This window comes from Tetrahymena thermophila (genome assembly GCF_000189635.1).
Source record: "Tetrahymena thermophila SB210 genomic scaffold scf_8254433, whole genome shotgun sequence".
NCBI lineage: Eukaryota > Ciliophora > Oligohymenophorea > Hymenostomatida > Tetrahymenidae > Tetrahymena > Tetrahymena thermophila.
The window spans coordinates 81,084-100,690 of NW_002476214.1; the positions used below are offsets into that span (position 1 = coordinate 81,084).

Consider the following 19,607-nt stretch of genomic DNA (forward strand, 5'->3'; position numbering starts at 1 on the left):
GTGAAATTGATTTAAAATCAACAGTTCTTAACGATGTTAACATCTCTAGTGCATCTGTTTTTAACTTGACCACACCAGGCAGATCCTTACATGTTAGAAGCAGCACCAGCGTAATCTTTAGCAGCAAGTTGCTTAACGAAGTTAGGCCATGAGCAAAGAGAGCTCTTACCCATGTTGAAGGTCATATCAATCAAGACGTTTTGGACGCAAGTGGGTTGGGAGTTGAAAGATCCAACGCAGTTAGCAGCACCAGCCTTAGCCCAAACTAAGTCGTTGTTGAAAAGAGAAGAGATTTGAGCATCAGTAAGACATTATTTACCAGCAACAACTTAATCGTAGTTGAGACCCAAGTTGGAGATAAGAGATCTAGCATCACTTCTTTAGAGATTGAAACCAATACCAATAGTGGGGATTCCCTTAGTGTCCAAATAGACGCAGCTTCTCTTTCCTTCACTTTCAGCAACCATAGCTTCGATTCCTGAGCAAGAGCAACCACCAGTAGAAGTAGAGAAGAAACTTTCGAAGTAGCTTCTGACAGGGTTAGCAGAAGTCAAAGCCAACAATAAAAAGGCACAGATGAAAACTTTGTTCATTTATCTTTATTTACTAATTTTGTTTATTTTTTATATTTAATTTTTATAAAAATTTAAGACTTTTGCACTAACTATTTAATTACATCCTAGTCTCCCCACTTTTCTAATGAAAAATGATAAGATTAATGAATCTAAATTAATATTTGCATTATTAAGATTACATTTTAATATGAATCGCTTCGGTGGATTGGAATAAAGCTAATCCAATTTTAATTAATATTAAGTATATTTACAAATCTATCTCATTAGTGTAATCCACACAAATAAAATAAAGATCATATTCAGCCTTTCAAACACTGTAAATCTGAATTTTTATTTCTAGTTTTTTTAATTTGTGGATTTTAACAACAATTAATTGTATTTTGATTAAATGAAGTAGACATCTCACTTTAATATAAATTTAACAAAAATGCACAAATATTATTTAAAAAAATTAATGATGTATAATAAATATAACAATATAACAAAACATTTCCTTATTCACTTTTAAATTTGATAATTGATTAAATTATTATTTTAAAAAACCTACAAAGGAAATTCTTTGAAATGAATTAAAAAATATTGAATTAAAATTTTTCTGATCATAAAATATGATATTTGTAGTAAAGTAATGAATGATCTGCATTAAAGTTTAAACTGAATTTTTAATTGTACATCAAACAATAATAAATAAATTTAATCCCTTAATAATTTGCATAAAAATAAAGAGATAAATTAATAATAAATTTTGTAAACTATTTTTAAAATCCTTTGACACATAAAAAAATTTTCATTAAATGATAATTAAAATTTGTATTTAAGAAATTTTTTACATTTTTTGAATTTATAATGTGGCATAATATAATCAAAAAAAGTATTCTTTTTCCTATTAAAAAATTCATCTTCCTTCCAAAATAAAAAATTATTATTTTCACTTTCTTTTTAAATTTTTATGATCCTGTAGTATAGAAAAAATAATGATATTTTTCAATTTAAAGCTCTTCATCTCTAAGAAAATGTAATTAATTTTTTATTTATTATTTTTTTTATATTTCCTTTACAAAAAAATAATTAAACAGGAATTTTTTTAATAATTTTATTTTGTGGAACTGAATAAAACTTAAAATAATAATAATAATAATAATAATTTATAAAATCATTTTCTATATTTTATTATTAATATTTATTGAACTATGTAGAATGAAGTACTACTAATTAGTTTGATAATTAAATACTTAATTTAGACTTTTACATTAAAATAAATTCATATAAAAATATTATTACTAAATATCTGATATTAATAATTGATGAAGATATAAATTAGATATTACAGTTTTTTTTTTAATGCTAGATAAATAGTTTAAAAATTATTAAATAATTAAAGAAAGAAATGTTTTTTTTATTTAAATGTTAATAAAGTAAATAAATTTATAAACATACTGTAATTTCTCAAATATTAAGGCTAAGTTTTGAAATTTTGAAAAACTGATTTTTATTAAATCAAAAAAATATTTTGTATTTTATTTAAATGGATGTTTAATATATGAGAAATGAAAATATACTTAATATAAATTAAGAAAATGACTAATTTTAAAATCAGTAAACAAAATATTTTAATGAAACTTTGCTAATGTATAAACTTTTTAGATTTTATTATATTGGACTAAATTATTTATTAATTTCATATATAATTATTTATATAACTTAATTATATTCATTTTAAAATATTTTATACTTTATTCTTAGATGCTTGAAATTCTAAAATTACGGGTTTTGTTTTTTATAAATAAATACAGAATGAATACTTCATAGTTTTAACTTTTTAACAATATTTGCTTTTTATTCGTTTATTTTTTATTATTTATTTTATATAGTACTTTTGATTTTATTGATTTTTAAATGTCTGTCTATACTTTTCAGTGTCTGTTGGCAACTTCTTTACCAGCAACTATTGCAAAATCTAGTAAAAGACCTGCTAATCCACCTAATGAAGCTGAAATAAATAGTGATCCAATAGATTTCTATCCTTAAAGAGCACCAATAATAGCACCACCCAATAAACCTCCAAGTGAAATATCATCCACTAAGTTTTATCCTTAATTTTTCAAAATTGTGTAAGCTCTAGACTGATTTTTTTAAATAACAGAAGAAGAAAGTCTATCGTAACACATTTTATCAATAATAATTATAAATGGAAGTATGCTGTTTCTTGCATATGAACCAACTCTGATCCAATTAAATTTCTTTTCAGTTTTTGAATAATACATATTGTACAAATTAACAAAAGTTCCTGCGAGAGAACCTAAAAAGATACCGGCTTGTAAACCTTTAAAAGTGTAATGAGCATATACTATAGGATTAGGATTTTCAAGTTCTATAGGTTTAGAGGGAATGCTTAATAAATTCAAAACCATTTTTTGCTTTTATAAATAACTCTTCTCTTGCTTTATTTAAACTTATTATGAAAAATAATGTTCTTTGAAAAAAATATTAAATTTATTATTACTCTTTTTTATAAGCCAAATCAAATTAATTATCAATACATTAATATTAATGCACTTGTAAATCATTAAAAACAAATGTAAAATTTGATCAATACCGAACTGAAGTTATAAATAATAATATACCAGAATTTTCGATTTACAATATTTGGCTCTTTTTTAGAGTAATTGAAATGCCATAAAATAACATTTTAAAAAATGATTATACCAGTATGGATTTTATAATTTAATAAGCTAAATAAAATATTTTTTTAATAAAGTATTAAATTTTTCAATTAAAATATGGTGTTTATTGATATAACAAAAATAATTTATGAAAAAAAAATAATTAAAATCAACAAATTTAACAAGCTTTATAATAATTTTACATTTTTTAGAGTTACAAAAATACAATAGTGCATTCAGAAATATTGGAAACCATAGTGATCCATAAATTTTTTAGAAAATATTAATTATTTATTTTTAAACTCATTAATACCCAAACCACTAGATTTTAATTAGGCTTTTGGATATACTTTATATAAATCCAAGAAAAGTTTATATCAAAAGAATCATGATTTTTCAATTTAAAATTATACATTTTTTAGAAAACTTGATTGTTTTTAAATATGATTTATAATTTTTTATATTTCCTATGCTAGCAAAACTATTTTCAGATGATTTTTATTTAAAAATATTTAAAAATTTTATGATTTAAAAACTGATTAAATCTAAAAATGATCATTGTGATTTTATAAAATCAACTTCTATATTAAACTATCTATGTAGAAAAAGTATTACAAATTAATTTAAAAATTAAATACTCAATTTAGACTGAAAAAGTAAATACATTATAATAAATTATTTACTCTTAAAAATAATATAATTTTTTATAAATAAAATTTTACAAGATATGCTTGAAATTGAAAAATTAAGCATTTTTATTTTTATAATTAAATACAAAATGAATGGTTTATCTTTTAACTTTTTTAAAATATTGGCCTTTTCTTAATTCTGCACAATGTTAGTCCTACCAATTTTTGTATTTATTCTATTATTTTTCATAAAGAACTCTTTATTTTATTGCTTTTATATATCAATACTTTTCAATGACGATTGGCATCTTGTTTATAAAAAAAAATTCCACAACCTAGTAAAAGGCCTGCTAATCCCCCTAATGAAGCTGAAGATAATATTGATCCAATATACCTTTGTCCTTAAAGAGCACCAATAATAGCACCACCAAATAAACCTCCAAATGTAATATCATCCACTAAGTGTTATCCTTAGTCTTTCAAAATTTCATAAGCTGTAAGCTGGTTTTTTTAAATAGAAGTAGAAAGATAATCATAACAACTTTTATTTAAAATTATTAAACCTGGAAGTATAAATAAACCTGCATTTGAACCAACTTTCATCCAATTAAACTTGTTTTCAGTTTTCATAAGATACATGTCGTACAAATTATTAATAATTTATAAGCCTGAACCTACAAAGATACCAGTTTATAAACCTTTTAAAGTATAATGAGCATATATTATAGGATTAGGATTTTCTATTTCTTCTGGCTTTGATGGAATGCTTATTAAATTTAAAACCATTTTTTGCTATTATCTAGTTTCTTGCTTTGCTTGACTTTTTTATGAAAAATTATGTTGTTAGAAAAAAATATTAAATTTATTATTATTCTTTTTTATCAACAAATCAAATTAATCTTCAATAAATTAATATTGAAATGATTGTAAATCCTTAAAACGGAAAGTAAAATTTGATCAAAACAGAACTTAATATATAAATAATTAAAAACAGAAATTTCAATTTATTTGGCTGGCTCACTATTTGAGTAATAGAAATGCTTATAAAATAACATTTTGATTATTTAATTATAAAAAAATATTTTATGAAAAAAAAATAAGTAAAACCAACAAATTTAACAATCTTTATAATAATTTTATTCTTTTAGAATCATGAAAGTACATAAATTTTAAAAGAATAGAAGCCTCTAGAATTGTTAGAAGGTACAAATATTTACTTTAAGACACCTCAATTATCTTTAAAATTGATGTTATTATATTGAATTTTTAGTTAAAAACTCTAAAAAATTAAATTATTTTATTAATTTTATAAAATATAAATGTGTGCTTAAAGAAAATGTTATTTTTTTCTAAAAAACATGTAAAAAAATACTTCTATAAGAAATAATTAATAATATATTTTTAGGTAATTTTCATATTAAATTGTATTTGAAGTAATTAATAAGAAATACAAATCATAAAGAAAATATAATTAATATAGAATATTTTATACTTTTATAGATTTTAAGCAAATATAAAAAATAATCTATATTAAAAACTTAAAAAATGCATCTGAATAAAAATACAATTCAATATTTAACATATTTTTAATACTAACTAAATATTATAAATATTTTTTCAAATCAATGCCTGTTTGAAATAGTTTTGCCAAATACTATTCCAAAATCTAACATTAATCCTGATAGTGCTCCTAATGAAGCTGTAATAAGTAAATAACTCAAAGATTTTTATCCTTAAATGGCACCAAAAGCAGCACCCCCAAAAAATCCTCCTAAAGATAGATCATCTACTAAGTTTTATCCTTAATTTTTATGTATTCTGTATGCTCTTGACTGATTTTTTTAGAGATCAGATGTTGAAAGCCTATCATAACACATCTTATTAATAATAAATATAAATGGGATGATGCTATTTCTAGCATATTTCCCAACTCTAAGCCAATTAAAATTCTTTTCAGCTTTAGTATAATACATTTAGTATAGATTTACAATAGCTCCTGTTACTGAACCTAAAAATATACCAGCTTGCAAGCCTTTGAGAGTACAGTGAGCATAGACTATAGGGTTAGGATTTTAAATTCCTTAAGGTGATGAGGAGATTGTTAGTAAATTTAGCACCATTTTACTTTTTTGAATTTGTGTTCTCTTTATATTTGAATAGCTTTTGATTTAAAATAAGATTATTTATTTATTATTACTATACCTTATAAATTATTCATATATAAATGATTAGTTATATGTAAATCATCAAAAAATCAATATAAATTTTGATAAATTCTGAGAAATTTTAATCAGTTTTTATTATTTATCTTAATTTTTTTCTATTTAAATGATTTATTTTGAAAGAAAGAGAATAGAATCAATAAATCACCAATCATTAATTTGTATTTTCTTTAATTCATTCATCATATTTTATTTGAAATATGAATTTTTTAATTAATTGCCCTCTTTCTTCATAATTAATGTATATGTTGGCAGATTTAGTTAAAATTTACTGTTTATGGAAAAAGAAGAATTATTTTAATATTTTTAATTTAAATTTAAAAATAATATTTTGATATTTTAAATTTAATTTTTCAATAATATTTTATTAACTTCAAAATTTTTTCCAAATTTGAAATTATAAATTTGCATAATTTAGAAAACAATACAAGTATTATTTTAAAGTATAAATTTGCTATTTTAATAAGTTTAGAAAAATAAATTTTAATAAATAATAATAAAAATTAGGAAACAAATAATCCTAAATTAATTTTACTAATTAATTATAAATAAATTAACTTTTAAACTATTTTAACAAAAATATACCAAAATGATATTTTAAAATATTTTTAATAATAAGAGAATTTATATTTAATTTACATAATTATTTATGACTAATATAAATTATCTCAGTCACTAGTATTTTATACAAAACGAAGGTAATTTAAATCAAAGATATATTAATATAGACATTTTATGTTTAATTCAAAAAAGATTATATACTCTTACTTGTCTATTTTAATTAATTAAAAACTTACACAAAATAATTTATATGCCTAAATTAAAAATATTTAACTAATACTTAATATTTTAATATTGTGATTTAAATAATTGTAAAATCATTTTAAAAGTAAAATAAAAAAAAATACTTAAAAAATAAATACGGTAAAGGTTCATATATTAAGAACACAATATATTAAGGCTGGTTTTTAAAAATTTGAAATTAAGGCTTGTAAGTGAGGTGTCTAAACAGAAATCGAGGTGGCCTTAATATATGAACCTTTACAATATTTATTATTAATTTAATTTTTTATTAAATGAATTTTATATATTCTAGTTTGAAATTAAATGTAATTAATAAGATTTTAAATTGTTTTAAAAATATCATTTAAATTATTATTAAATATATCACTCAAAATAAGTATAAATAATTCAATCTACATAAAATAATAAAATTGAAAAATAAAAAATATACCTATCTATTATCTTTAATCAAAATAATTTTAATAATGCTAATATTAGAATCCCATGTAAAATAGTTTCAAATTTATTTTGTACTATTGAATAAAATTTTTATTTTTTTGGTGAAGTAGTTCAAAATTTAAAAAATAAATTTACATTTAACTTTAATTAATAAAATAGAACTAGCAATTTGGTTGAAAATAATTTATTTATAAAATTATTTAAAAGAAATTTGTTTTTTTTATGTATTTATAGCTAATCAAATATCAAATTAAATAGAACAAATAGAAAAATAAAAAAAATTAAATTAATTATATATTATTATAATTATTTATTCATGATTGAATTTTGTAATCACATAAATAAACATTAAATTTCTCACTTAAAAGCTTCTAGAAGAGAATTCAATCAAGAATTTAAACAGGGTGAAAGTAACATAAATTTCTTTTTTTGTTCTTTATTTTCTAAATTTTTTAAAATACATAATTAAAAAAAATAATCTGTATTCTTTTGTTTTTCCTTAAAATTTCTAAAAACTTATTTTAAATTCTTCTACTTTTACTAGTTATTGAAAATAAAATAAATAATTAAATTACTAAAAAAAGATATCTGAATACATTAAATAATATCAAAGTAAATGGCTAAAAGAATTGCTATATTGACTGGTGCTAACAGAGGTTTAGGAAGAACAACTGCAGAAATTCTAGTCTCAAAGTATGCAAATAATTTCTAATATATTTTCACTGAAAGATCTAAGAATCATGATGAATTGACACAAGCCCTTAAAAGTATCAATCCTAATGCATAATTCGAAGTCAAGGATTTAGATATCAGCTCATAAGAAAGCAGAGCATAATTCAAACAATGGATCTCTCAAAAGTATCACAAGATAGATGTTTTATTTAATAATGCAGGTGTATATGACAAAGATAAAGATACAGGTGCTAGACCCAACAAGGAAACTGCAGAATTTACCCTCAACATTAACTTCATTAGTAATATTGATTAAGTTTTAATAAGTTTAAAATCAAAACTATTTTAATGTAGACACTGTTGAATTCACAGAAGAACTATATCCTTTGGTGACTGAAGATGGAAAGATTGTTGTCATAAGTAGTTAGTTAGGTAAATTAGATCACTAACCAGAAGCTGCTAAGTAACTTTTAGTAAATGAAAATCTCACTAAAGATAAGCTATTTGAATTAGCTCACAATTACATTAACAATGCTGGAACTCCAGACAAAGACTTAATTTTTAGCAATTATGTTTATTTCACCTCTAAAGCATTATTGAATGCTTACACTAGATATGTAGCTACTAAGTACATTAAGCCAAATTAATCTTTCTTCGCTGTCCATCCTGGTTGGGTTCAAACTGATGTAAATAATTATTAATAATTTATCAAAGAGTTAATTAATTTTTTAAAATGCAGATGGGAGGAAAGTAAGCTCCTTTAACAAAAGACTATGCTTGTCCTTATTTGGCAAATATAATTGCCGAGTTCCCCTTCGGAAGACATCCATTAAGTGGATTATTATAATTTGAAAATAAATAATTAGGGTATTGAATTCATGTTTTACATATCTTATTTGCACTAGCTTTAAATAAAAATTTTATTAAAACTAAATAAATAAATAAACTCAAAATTTCATAACAAAATTGATAATATATTAATAACCTTTTTTATTTATTTTATGTGATACACTATTTAAATATATATAAGATAAAACAGCATTACATTTTTTATTTAAATTTTTATAATTTTAGAATCTTTAGCCAAAGTATTTAATTGGTAAATCCAAATTATATTTGAAATATTTATTTGGTGGAGTAATAGAAAAAAAATGTATTTTCATATTAAAATTGTATTAATTTTTTAAATAAGATAATATTTAGATAAAAATAATATAAATCATTATTAAAAACTTAATCATAATATCACAAGAAGCCCTTTTAAATTAATAATAGATATATAAATTTAAGTTCTCTATAAAAATATAAACATAAAATTAGATTTCATTTAAGATGAATTCATTTGAGAATGTTGGTAGAATTATCTTTATTATAGAGTAGTTGGAAATATGATAATAATCTTAATAAATTATCAAAATTTTTATAAAAATACTTTTAAAAATAATTTTTAAGTCTTTAGAAAGTAATAAAAATGAATTAAATTAAATTGTTAATGAAGAGTTAATAAATGTGACATATATTTATTTACTCTATTATATAATTTAATAAATTTTATTTTTATGAATTGCAAAAAAAAGCTTAGTCTTATCATCACCATTTAAAAAGATAATGAAATTTGTTAAGAAATATGAATTATTTTGGAAAATATGAAAAAAAATTAAAAGTTATTTATTGTTGACTTTGAAAAATATTCTAATATTCTTTTACAAATAAATAATAAAGATAGAAGTTAAGCTACATCAATAATACCTCACAGCTTATCTATCTCATATTAACAAATTCTAAAACATAATTATAAAATAGATATTCTAAAATAAAATACATTTTAACTTTGTGTTTATTATAAATTTAAGGATTAATTGGAGCTAAATAAATAGAAAATTATTAATTTGAAATTCATTTATTCTAAGATTTTATTAATGGATTTAAATAAAAATTTAAATTAAATGCACCTTTTTACTAGAGTTTTTTTATCTTTACTTTTATAATGCTTATTTAAGTTGTATATATACAAGTAAATCAACTTTTTCAAATGATTTTATACTATCTAGAGCTCTCTTTTATAAATATTTACGAGACTCTTCTAAAATTAATTTCTCTTATAAGCTTCTAATGATTTTTTGAAGACATACATACATACTTTGTTATTTTATTTAATTTTAAAAGTAAAAGCAAAGTTAAGCTATTTATTCTTTTAGGGAATTCATTTAAAAAGCAAATTTTGATTTGATTGTTGGGGTACAAATAGATTTTGAAACCAATAATCAACTGAAAATTGATGTGTTGTTTTGAGATATAGAAGAATGTTTTCTTGTTTATTTATTTACTTAGTTGTGTGCTAAATTTTTATTTTAATATTTGGAATAGAAAAGAAAACAAAAGATAAATATAGCTATTATAAAACTTTTAATAGATGAAAAATATATGCACGAAATTAAACAATATGAATACTCTCAGGAAAATAAGAAATAATTTATAATTATGTTTTGATTTTTTGTTTTTGATTGTTTGCTTATTGCATTTATTAGTAATTTTTTATATATAAATTTAGAGGAATGCCTAATTATATTAAATCAAGATGAGCTAGGCTTGCCAACAAAATCACAACGAATGTTAGTTAAATGGCTATTAAGTGTTTTATTTAATTTTTCTGCCAAGGAGTCTATCTTTTTACCAAATTAGACATTGACTGGTTGAGCTTATTTAGCTTATTCAGAAAAATCAGTTGTTGATAAGGGAAGCTAGATGCTTGATAAAAGTTTAGATTTGCTCTAGAAAGTTAATTAATTATATTGATGGCGACCTTAGTTGTTCTACTCAGGGTTGAAAAAAGGTACAAAATCAATAAAAGGTACTTATTGCACTATTTTTTCTAATTTTTACTTTTACTCTTGAACAGGATCAACAGATGGCTTTGGTGGCTATACAACAACAGGTCTTATTTAATCTTCCTTAGGATTAGGAGGATCTACCATGATTGGACCAGATGTTTTATTTTTTAAGATGAAGTCTCTAAGTACTTTTGACTAATCGATGCTAATTTATTTCAGGCAGTTGCTAAAGTAGTTTGCCAAAGATTTTTCTCTTTAATTAATAAACTTTTCATCCATGTTGCCAAACCATTTTTTGGGTGGAAACTCTGGTATCTTTTCAGGAAATTCTTCTTTTAATAATTTATGAATCTCCCTCATAGCAGAATATCTCTTAGACATAGGCCACTGAGAGCCATCCTTTGTGTCGTATATTTATATTTTGTAATACACAACCCCTTGTTTTACTTCGTGGCCAATGAATTATATTTAAAATGGCTTTTAGATCATTTGCTTTTTAATATCTTTTTCAACTTTAATTCTTTTATAGCCTAAATAAATAAATACTTTTGATTTTTGTTTTTTTGATTAATTTTCACAATAATTATTATCTTTTGGATAGATATTAAAATTCTGAGAGTACTTTATATATTTACCTTCTCTTTTATATTCTTTCTTTTAAATTAATTAATTAGCTTATCTCTTTCCTAGCTTAATGAAAATTAATAAGCAATTTTGGTTATCACAATTTAAATTAATTATGATATTATTCGCAAATTAATTTACACTTAGAAAATAATGTTGAAATAAATGTTTCCTTCCTTCCTTCGTTCCTTCTACTCCTGCTCCACCTAAATTAATTTATATTTTTTAATTTTTTTTAATTTATACACAAAATATTATATATCTCTTTATTCACTTGAATTTCTCCCTTCAAAGGCATTAATTTTATAGCTCAAAAATTGCAAGAGGTTACTACTGTCAACAAATATGAAGCGTGTTTACAATTATTTCGAAGTAAATTTGGTAAATATACTTTGCAATTTTGTCTTTTTAGAAAATGAGCTAAAATAAATATTAATAATTTTAGTGCTTACATTGATTTTATGAAATTTATTCTAGCTAGCTATATTTATTGCAATTAAATTATACTCCTCAAAAAAGCTTGTTAATTAAAAATTAAATGTTGATAGATAGATAGCTAAATATTTAAGTATTCTTATTTTTGTCTAGTGCCAAATAAATTTTTATTGATATTTAGATTAATCAATTAATTACAATTTTTTTATTAACTATAACAACATATGTGATATTTGGTTCTATAAAAAACAAAATTAATGAAAGCTTTTCTAGATTAATCTACATGGTTATATTCAAGCATTAATCTAAGAAACTCAGATCAAACGATCATACTGAGTTATTCATATTGAACTGCTTAATTTGATCAGCATAATTATTAAATTTTAAATAAATTTCAAAAAATCAGTATAATTTTTTGTTATCACTTTTAAGTGATAAATTTAATTAATTTTAAGATACAAAATAATTTAAGCTTTGAACAAAATAGGTATATTTAGGATCAAATATAAAGAATTATAATTATATATTAAATATTTTAACCTTACTAGAGAACGACTAAATATTATTTTAAATTTATTTCAGTAAATTGTAATAGTATTATCTTGTAAAACCCTTGATATTAAGTCTCTTTTTGCAATTATTTATTGATAGTAAAAGTAAAAATTTGAACTGGTTTTTTTTTATTGGAGAGAAAATATTTATGTTATCTAATAAATATATTCAATTCAGAAACAATATTAAGAGTTTTAGGTTAAGTAATATAATGATTTACGAATTAAATTCCTCATATATCATTTTAAATCTTTTACTTTTATCTAAATTTTATTATTGCTTTTATTAATGATTTACTTGTTTTGCTATCATTTTTAAATTTTAATGTTATAAATAATTTTAAGCTGTAAAAATTATTTTTTTAAATAATATTAATCTATAAAAATTTATTTTTTAAATTATCATGTTTAATACTTCAATTCATAGCATTTTTCTACAAAATCGTATAATTCAAGCAAATAAAATTGTATAAAAATATAATTAAATTTTTTACAACTCTTAAAATTAAATTTATTTGCAAACTAGTTTTTAAATTTTAATCAGCTTTCAAAGAAATTATAATCTCCTAACTTAATTACTATGTAAAATCTAATTTTTATTAAATATTAAAACTCTTATATATAAACTCAAAATAGTTATTCTAAAAGAAATAAATAATTCATTTAATTTTAATTGATTATTTTTTCTTTTTGTTATTTGTTTTGTTTTATAAATAGCTAAATATGTAAGACATTCTGTAATTTATTGATCATAAGATTCCAATGGATTAATAATATTGTCTATATTACTAAATTAAAGGCTAGAATTTTTAATATTTGACATTTATTTTCAATTTCAATTGAGAAAAATAAAATCAACATTTGTTTTAGAGTTTATGAGTTTTTAATTTAGAATGAGAAATAAGGAATTACTATTTTATTTTAGATATTTTATTTTTGATATCAAAAAACTAAATGAGAGAAGAACCTTAATTTCACTAAATTTAGTGTTTAATCTTTCTCAACACTTAAAATTAAATTTATTTTCAAACTAGTTTTTAAATTGATTAAATATTAAACTCTCATTTAATAACTCAATTAGGTTATTCTCAAATAATTTTACATTTAACTTTATTTAATTATTATTATTTATATATATTTTTTTTTCTTATCTTTGTTGTAAATAAATTTTAAAAGTAATTTTGTTGATTCTATAATAGTTCCAACTAATTGAGTAAGCAGGAAACTGAAATTATAAAAAATGCATTAAAAAACAATAAAAAATGGGTTGATTTGTATATATAAAGTGACTTTTGATTGCCAGTCAATTTTAAATAAAAATATCAATTAATTTTAACTAAAAAAATCTATTTGATGAAAAGGGAATTTCTGATATAAATTTCTCTGGAGAAATAATAAATAAGGTATTTGCTTGGTGATTTTTATATATTTTTTATGAATTAAATACTTTTATTGTTTTTTATTTTATATTTCATATTAGTGTTTTTAATTATTTAATTAACTAATAAATGAATTAAAAATTTATAAAATGTAATCCTCCTTATCAAATATATATATTATTTTTTAAAGTAACTATTTCAATTTTTTTTTCACAGTTTGAAATCAAATATAAAGAAAATAATTAAGATTTTGAAAAAAAATATTCATTAGTAATATAAAAATTATTTGAAATATCACAAATCATGATATCATGGTTCGTGATATTTCAAATGCAGGATCAGCTATATAAAGTTAAAAAAAATAAATTCTATATGTTTTCATACATTTTCGAGAATAAAAAAATTTTGACATCAAAAATATCAATTTTATAAAATAAATTTACAAGTATTAATATTTTTACTTTTCACTTCCACAGACCTACAAATCTTAAAGATATTTTTTCTAATTTTCTTTTTCAAAAAAAATATGTTAATTATTTGATCATCTATTTGATTGAAACTTAAATATAATACTTCTACTGTATTTAACAGTTTTGATTCTTGTAGAAATCAAAATGATTCTGATTTAATTTTGAAGAAAAAATAGCTAAGTAAAAAATAAATATTTTTAGTGAAATAAATATTTTATCAATAATTTACAAAAGTAAAATCCTAAAATTATATCTAAAATAAATGCAAATAAATAACAAAAAAATATTAAATATGCTAAATATAAAATAAAAAAATAAATTCTTTTTGCTTTCAGTAAAAAAAATTTTGAAAAATAATAGTATTTGATAACAGAAATATCGATTTATAAAAATAAATTTACATGTATTAAAAATTACTTATTTAACAGTAAAATATTTATTAATTCATACATAAATCACCAAATCAAAAACGGAAGAATCTTTTTATAATTGCTTTTTATTTAAGATTTTATCACATCCATAGACCTACAAATCTCTTAAGGGAATATTTTTTCCATTTTTCTTTTGCTATAAAATATAGTTAATGATTTGATCATCTACCTAATTATAACTTAAATCTAATACTTCCACTGTATTTAACAGTTTTGATTCTTGTATAAATTTTAATAGGGTTTCGTTTTATATTGAAGGAACCATTGGGAAGCATAATTCCTTTAGTTTTAAATCTTTATTTTACAAAATTTCAAGGACATTATTTTCAAAATAGATCCATGAAATGTCTAAGACTTCTAGTCTTTAAATTATTTAGCTCTCAAAAAGATATTTAACACCTTCACTACTAACCTTATTACACTCATAAAACTTTAAAGTTTTTAAGTCTTTTAAATCCCTTTTATAAGGTAATAAATATATTTTTAAAGTAAATAATCAAAAATGTTTACTTATCCACTATGGCTCTTATGCAGTCATCATCGAATAAGGAGCTTGAAGCATCAAAATATTAGAGTTTGTCTGACACAGGACTTTAAAAAAGATGAACTATGCTTTCAGAAGAGCAACCAAAGCATTTATAAATACTCAATTTAGTTAGAGTGGATGCAAAATTTTGTGATTCTATTAATGCAGAGATAGTTAAATCAGTTAGTCTCAAGCATTTTAAATATAACGTTTTAACTTTATTTAGCTGCTTGCTACTAAGTAGTACCATGAGGCCCTTATCACTCAATAAATTGCAGAAACTAATATTTAATTCTTCTAATTAATTTTCCTTTGTGCTTAATATCTAGATAAAGTTATCATTTATGAGAGTGTTCGAGAGATTTAACGAACGTAAATTACTAAAATTAGCTACTTATACGTATTCAAGTAAAGCTTAAGAACTTATTTTCCAACAACCTTCCAACTAAATTTGAATTAGCTAGGACTGAAACTTTAAAAACTATAAAATTTATCCTTCAAATATGCATGAATTAATTTTTAAGATCTCTAAATTATGAAATTTATCTTTATTTTCGAATAGCACTTTAGAAATATCATAGATTGTAAAATACTATAGGCTGAGCTCTTTAGTAGAGCTAGCATTTTAGACTAATTTATTTTCTATTTACTCCTAGCTAAAATCTAAATCAAAACTTATTTCTATTGACATTCTAAACTATTTATCTGATAATTTATTTAATTGTTGAAAGGACTATTTTGACCAAATATTATAATATTAATTATTATCAATTTTTTATTTATGAGATATAGTTGGACCTATCTATTAACTTTGTATTACTATTTTATTAATTTATAAATTATAGATTATGCTTATCAAAAAACAAAGAACTTTTTTTGAAGACGCGCTTTCTTTTTTAATAAAACAAAAATTGTTTAAAAGAAAAATAATAATTATGTTTTACCTCTAATCGATGTTATTTGATTAAAGTAGAATTAAAGTTTGAAATTAGATAAAAATTTATCTAAATAAATAAAAAATATGAAAATAAATCATTTAAATTATAATAATAAATACAAAAAGCAATAATTATATTATAGAGTTATAAAACAAATTTATCCAAATATTTTAAATAAAGATAACTTATATGATATTTTCAAAATAAAAAAAACATTTGGCTAAAGAATTTCAATAGCATAAGTTTCTTCTATAACCTTTATATATTTAATATAAAAATCCTATTTATTAATTATTAGTGTTAAATAAATTTTTTTTAGAGCTTAACTCAAATGATATTTACATCAGTTTAACAGCTAGAAAATGAATAAAATAAAGTTGAAAATAGAAATTATATTACTATTCAGCTAGTGTAATAATTTTTCTTTAAAATCTTATATTTAAAAATTACATGGATAGGGAGATTTTTATCTAAAATGATGAGACAGATAGAATTCTTTAATTGGTTAGTCAAAATGAATAATAATTACACAAGCTATCATTGACTCTTTCGTATATTTATACGTTTTAATTAGATTCACAAATTTTTTTTAGGTATTCAAGGATAAATGATGAAGGTGCTATTAAACTATGTTGCAATATTGAGAAATTTATTAGTATTAAGTAGCTTTATTTATCATTGAGGTATTATTAATTCAATATTATGTTTATTATTGAAGATTTTTTGATGCTCTAATAGAGGAAACAGAAGCACATTTTTAGGTTTAAAACAAATTATAGCTAAAATTAGTAGTTTGAAATATTTAGAATCCTTAAATATAGATTATTAGTAGATATTTTTTTAAAATTTAAACATATTAATATACTTTTATTTTATTCAGTGACAATAATTTATAGGAAGAAGATTCTGAATAGATTTTTGATGATTTGATCAGATGTTAAAATCTTTAGTCAGTACGCTTAAATCTTGAGTACCTTTTAAAAATGTTAATTTCATTTAATAATTTGTTAATAAATAAAAGCCATAATAAAATATCAACAAAGGGAGCTTTAAACATTCTATAAAGCTTAGGAAAGCTCAATTAACTTTAGAAATTGTAACTAAGCATGAAGTAAAATAATTTATTTTAATTATTTATAATAGCCTTATCTGGATATAAAAAAGCTAAAACCTAATTGGATAAGATTAAAAAGTTGATGAAAAAATAGATTAGATAAAATAAATTTTCAATGATTAATAGCAATTTAAAAACTTAAAATATTTGAAACTCTCCTTGAAGTAAAATAAAATTTAATAATTTATAAATAAAACAAAGATTTTATCAGATAAAACTATATAGATAATAATTTATTTTAAGTTATACAAAATTTTTTCAATGGTTCAAAAGATTTATTGTCTCTTTCTCTATCTGCTAAGTAAGTATTTTAATTAGCTTGAAAAATGAAATAATTTTCAAAATATATCTTTATTTATTTAGAAGTAATAGTTTTTGCTAAATTTCTTTAAGATCTCTTTTGCTGTTCACTAACAAATTTAATCTCCTTTAAGACCTCTCTTTAGGTTTAAGGTAAACTTTTTTAGAGATATAAACCTAGGATTCATTTTTATTTAGCTAGGTATAATTAAGAGTACATGATTTGGTAGATTAAACAGAAAGCTAAGATCTTAAAATAATTACCTTTGGGGATAGTTTGTAAAGAGTTAAATTAAGATTTATGTAAATAAAAAATAATTGTGACTTAATAAAATGATAAAAATAATTTATTATTGAAAAAAGCGAAAGTGAAGTTGATAGCTATTAAGATATAATTAAGATTCTGAGTTTTAGTAAAGATATTTACTTCTTAAAGATATCCAATTAGTATGATTAGAATAAATTTTGTATTTTATTTTAAAATAATTCAAAATAAAACTTAAAAAGGAACTCTAAAATTGATGATGCATAATTTGAAAATTTATTGAAAAATATTCACTTATTACAAAATTTATAACATTTAGAAGTCATATTAAAGTAAAATATAAATAAAAGTTGTCGAAATATTTCATTATTTATTATTTTAATAGGTATAATGATATTAGAACTTATAGAAATTAATTTAACTCTCTTAAATAGTGTAAAAGTTTACAAAGTCTAAATTTAGATTTTCAGTATTTTATTTTTTAAATTTGAAATAATTTATTAAAATATTTTTGTAATAGCCTAAACAAAGAAATAGATTCCACTATATTCATAAATTTAATTAAGGTTCTCTAAGAATGCCCTTCTTTTAATTCTTTGAACTTAAATTTATTATGGTAACTTTAATTGATAAAAAAGAATTTTTTATTTCATACAATTTTAGTTGTGAAAATTTAGGAGAAGATGAAGAAGTCTCATTTATGCTTAAAGAACTATATAGAATTAACCAACTTAAAAAGCTTAATTTTTAAGCAAAGTATATTTTTATCTTTATTTCTTATAAAATATTTTTCAAAGACTATGAAAATAGTATTTTATTCAAATTCAATCAACTTTGTTTTTGATTGATTTCTTAATATTAAATATTTTTTATGGAAAAAAATGACTTTAAGATTTTGTAATCTGAGGCTAACAACTAATTTAGAGCTAGTAAAATTAATATCTAATTGTGCTTGCTTAGAATTTTTAAATTTAGAGCTTAAGTATACATTTTAAAAATTAAGATACTATTATTTTTTTAATAAAATAATATTAATTATTAGTGAAGAGCATGGAGTTTTAGATTTATTTTTGAATTAAATCAGCATGGATCTATAAAATCTTAGTTAATTAAGAGTTTTATAAATGTCTGTATTGTAATAAATTCTTATTTTATTTTTAAAACTTATGATTTTATTATAAAATAGAGCTAGCAACATTAGCTACGATTCAATCAAATAGTTTTGCTTGAATTTAAAAACTAAAAAATATCTTAACGCAGTTTAATTATATTTCTTTAAGTAAAAATTATTTTTAGAAAAACTTCTAATTTATTTATTTATGTATTTTATTTAACAGGTTTGAAAATATTAATAAAATTTAATAATTAGAAAGAATACTTAAAAAAAGAAGAAATATGATTCTTGTTTAAATATTCTGATTAATACATATATTGTAGTTAAAATATATTAATTATTTTAATTTTTTATTTTCAAAAAATTAAAAAAAATCGTGAATAGAATTTCTATAATAAATTCCCAAAGTTCTTCTTTAGTCATGATTTGTGAATAATTTTATTTGCTGAACCTCAGAATATCTCCAAAATAATTCTCTATATGGCTAAGATTGGCCTCTTTATGAATAAATATAATTAAATAATTTAATAATTATAAAACGATAAATTAATTAAAAAATTTTTTAAATTTATTTCATTTATATTAATTGAAAAAAATAAAAAAATATAAATAAAATAAAAAATAAA

At 20.5% G+C, this 19,607-nt stretch overlaps 8 protein-coding genes across 8 annotated transcripts; 2 read left to right on the forward strand and 6 right to left on the reverse strand. All coding sequences in view use genetic code 6, as the record gives it.

Annotated features, from left to right (window-relative positions):
- Positions 1-17: 17 nt before the first annotated feature.
- On the reverse strand, positions 18-593 carry TTHERM_01085640 (phage lysozyme protein; the record flags this gene model as incomplete). The annotated part of the gene is made up of 1 exon (XM_001030396.3): positions 18-593. The coding sequence occupies one exon, from the start codon at positions 591-593 to the stop codon at positions 18-20; it is 576 nt and encodes a 191-aa protein (XP_001030396.1).
- Positions 594-2,488: 1,895 nt separating this feature from the next.
- On the reverse strand, positions 2,489-2,986 carry TTHERM_01085650 (transmembrane protein, putative; the record flags this gene model as incomplete). The annotated part of the gene is made up of 1 exon (XM_001030397.3): positions 2,489-2,986. One exon carries the CDS (start codon positions 2,984-2,986, stop codon positions 2,489-2,491), a length of 498 nt encoding a protein of 165 aa, XP_001030397.1.
- Positions 2,987-4,158: 1,172 nt separating this feature from the next.
- TTHERM_01085660 (transmembrane protein, putative) lies at positions 4,159-4,653 on the reverse strand (the record flags this gene model as incomplete). Its single annotated transcript, XM_001030398.1, has 1 exon — positions 4,159-4,653. The coding sequence occupies one exon, from the start codon at positions 4,651-4,653 to the stop codon at positions 4,159-4,161; it is 495 nt and encodes a 164-aa protein (XP_001030398.1).
- An 836-nt stretch (positions 4,654-5,489) lies between these two features.
- TTHERM_01085670 (transmembrane protein, putative) lies at positions 5,490-5,987 on the reverse strand (the record flags this gene model as incomplete). The annotated part of the gene is made up of 1 exon (XM_001030399.1): positions 5,490-5,987. The coding sequence occupies one exon, from the start codon at positions 5,985-5,987 to the stop codon at positions 5,490-5,492; it is 498 nt and encodes a 165-aa protein (XP_001030399.1).
- A 1,960-nt stretch (positions 5,988-7,947) lies between these two features.
- TTHERM_01085680 (oxidoreductase, short chain dehydrogenase/reductase family protein) lies at positions 7,948-8,877 on the forward strand (the record flags this gene model as incomplete). The annotated part of the gene is made up of 3 exons (XM_001030400.3): positions 7,948-8,305; positions 8,358-8,689; positions 8,743-8,877. The coding sequence occupies 3 exons, from the start codon at positions 7,948-7,950 to the stop codon at positions 8,875-8,877; spliced, it is 825 nt and encodes a 274-aa protein (XP_001030400.1).
- A 1,699-nt stretch (positions 8,878-10,576) lies between these two features.
- Positions 10,577-11,422, reverse strand: TTHERM_01085690 (PX domain protein; the record flags this gene model as incomplete). The annotated part of the gene is made up of 1 exon (XM_001030401.2): positions 10,577-11,422. Exon 1 carries the CDS (start codon positions 11,321-11,323, stop codon positions 10,577-10,579), a length of 747 nt encoding a protein of 248 aa, XP_001030401.2. The 5' UTR covers positions 11,324-11,422.
- A 3,315-nt stretch (positions 11,423-14,737) lies between these two features.
- On the reverse strand, positions 14,738-15,941 carry TTHERM_01085700 (hypothetical protein; the record flags this gene model as incomplete). Its single annotated transcript, XM_001030402.2, has 2 exons — positions 14,738-15,182; positions 15,235-15,941. 2 exons carry the CDS (start codon positions 15,939-15,941, stop codon positions 14,738-14,740), a joined length of 1,152 nt encoding a protein of 383 aa, XP_001030402.2.
- Positions 15,942-16,416: 475 nt separating this feature from the next.
- TTHERM_01085710 (hypothetical protein) lies at positions 16,417-19,477 on the forward strand. Its single transcript, XM_001030403.2, has 19 exons — positions 16,417-16,599; positions 16,647-16,739; positions 16,782-16,871; positions 16,927-17,016; positions 17,069-17,158; positions 17,210-17,299; positions 17,353-17,466; positions 17,514-17,603; positions 17,666-17,755; positions 17,801-17,905; positions 17,966-18,049; positions 18,110-18,199; positions 18,253-18,336; positions 18,388-18,483; positions 18,531-18,623; positions 18,760-18,849; positions 18,910-19,002; positions 19,054-19,146; positions 19,205-19,477. Exons 1-19 carry the CDS (start codon positions 16,520-16,522, stop codon positions 19,284-19,286), a joined length of 1,737 nt encoding a protein of 578 aa, XP_001030403.2. The 5' UTR covers positions 16,417-16,519; the 3' UTR covers positions 19,287-19,477.
- Positions 19,478-19,607: the final 130 nt, after the last annotated feature.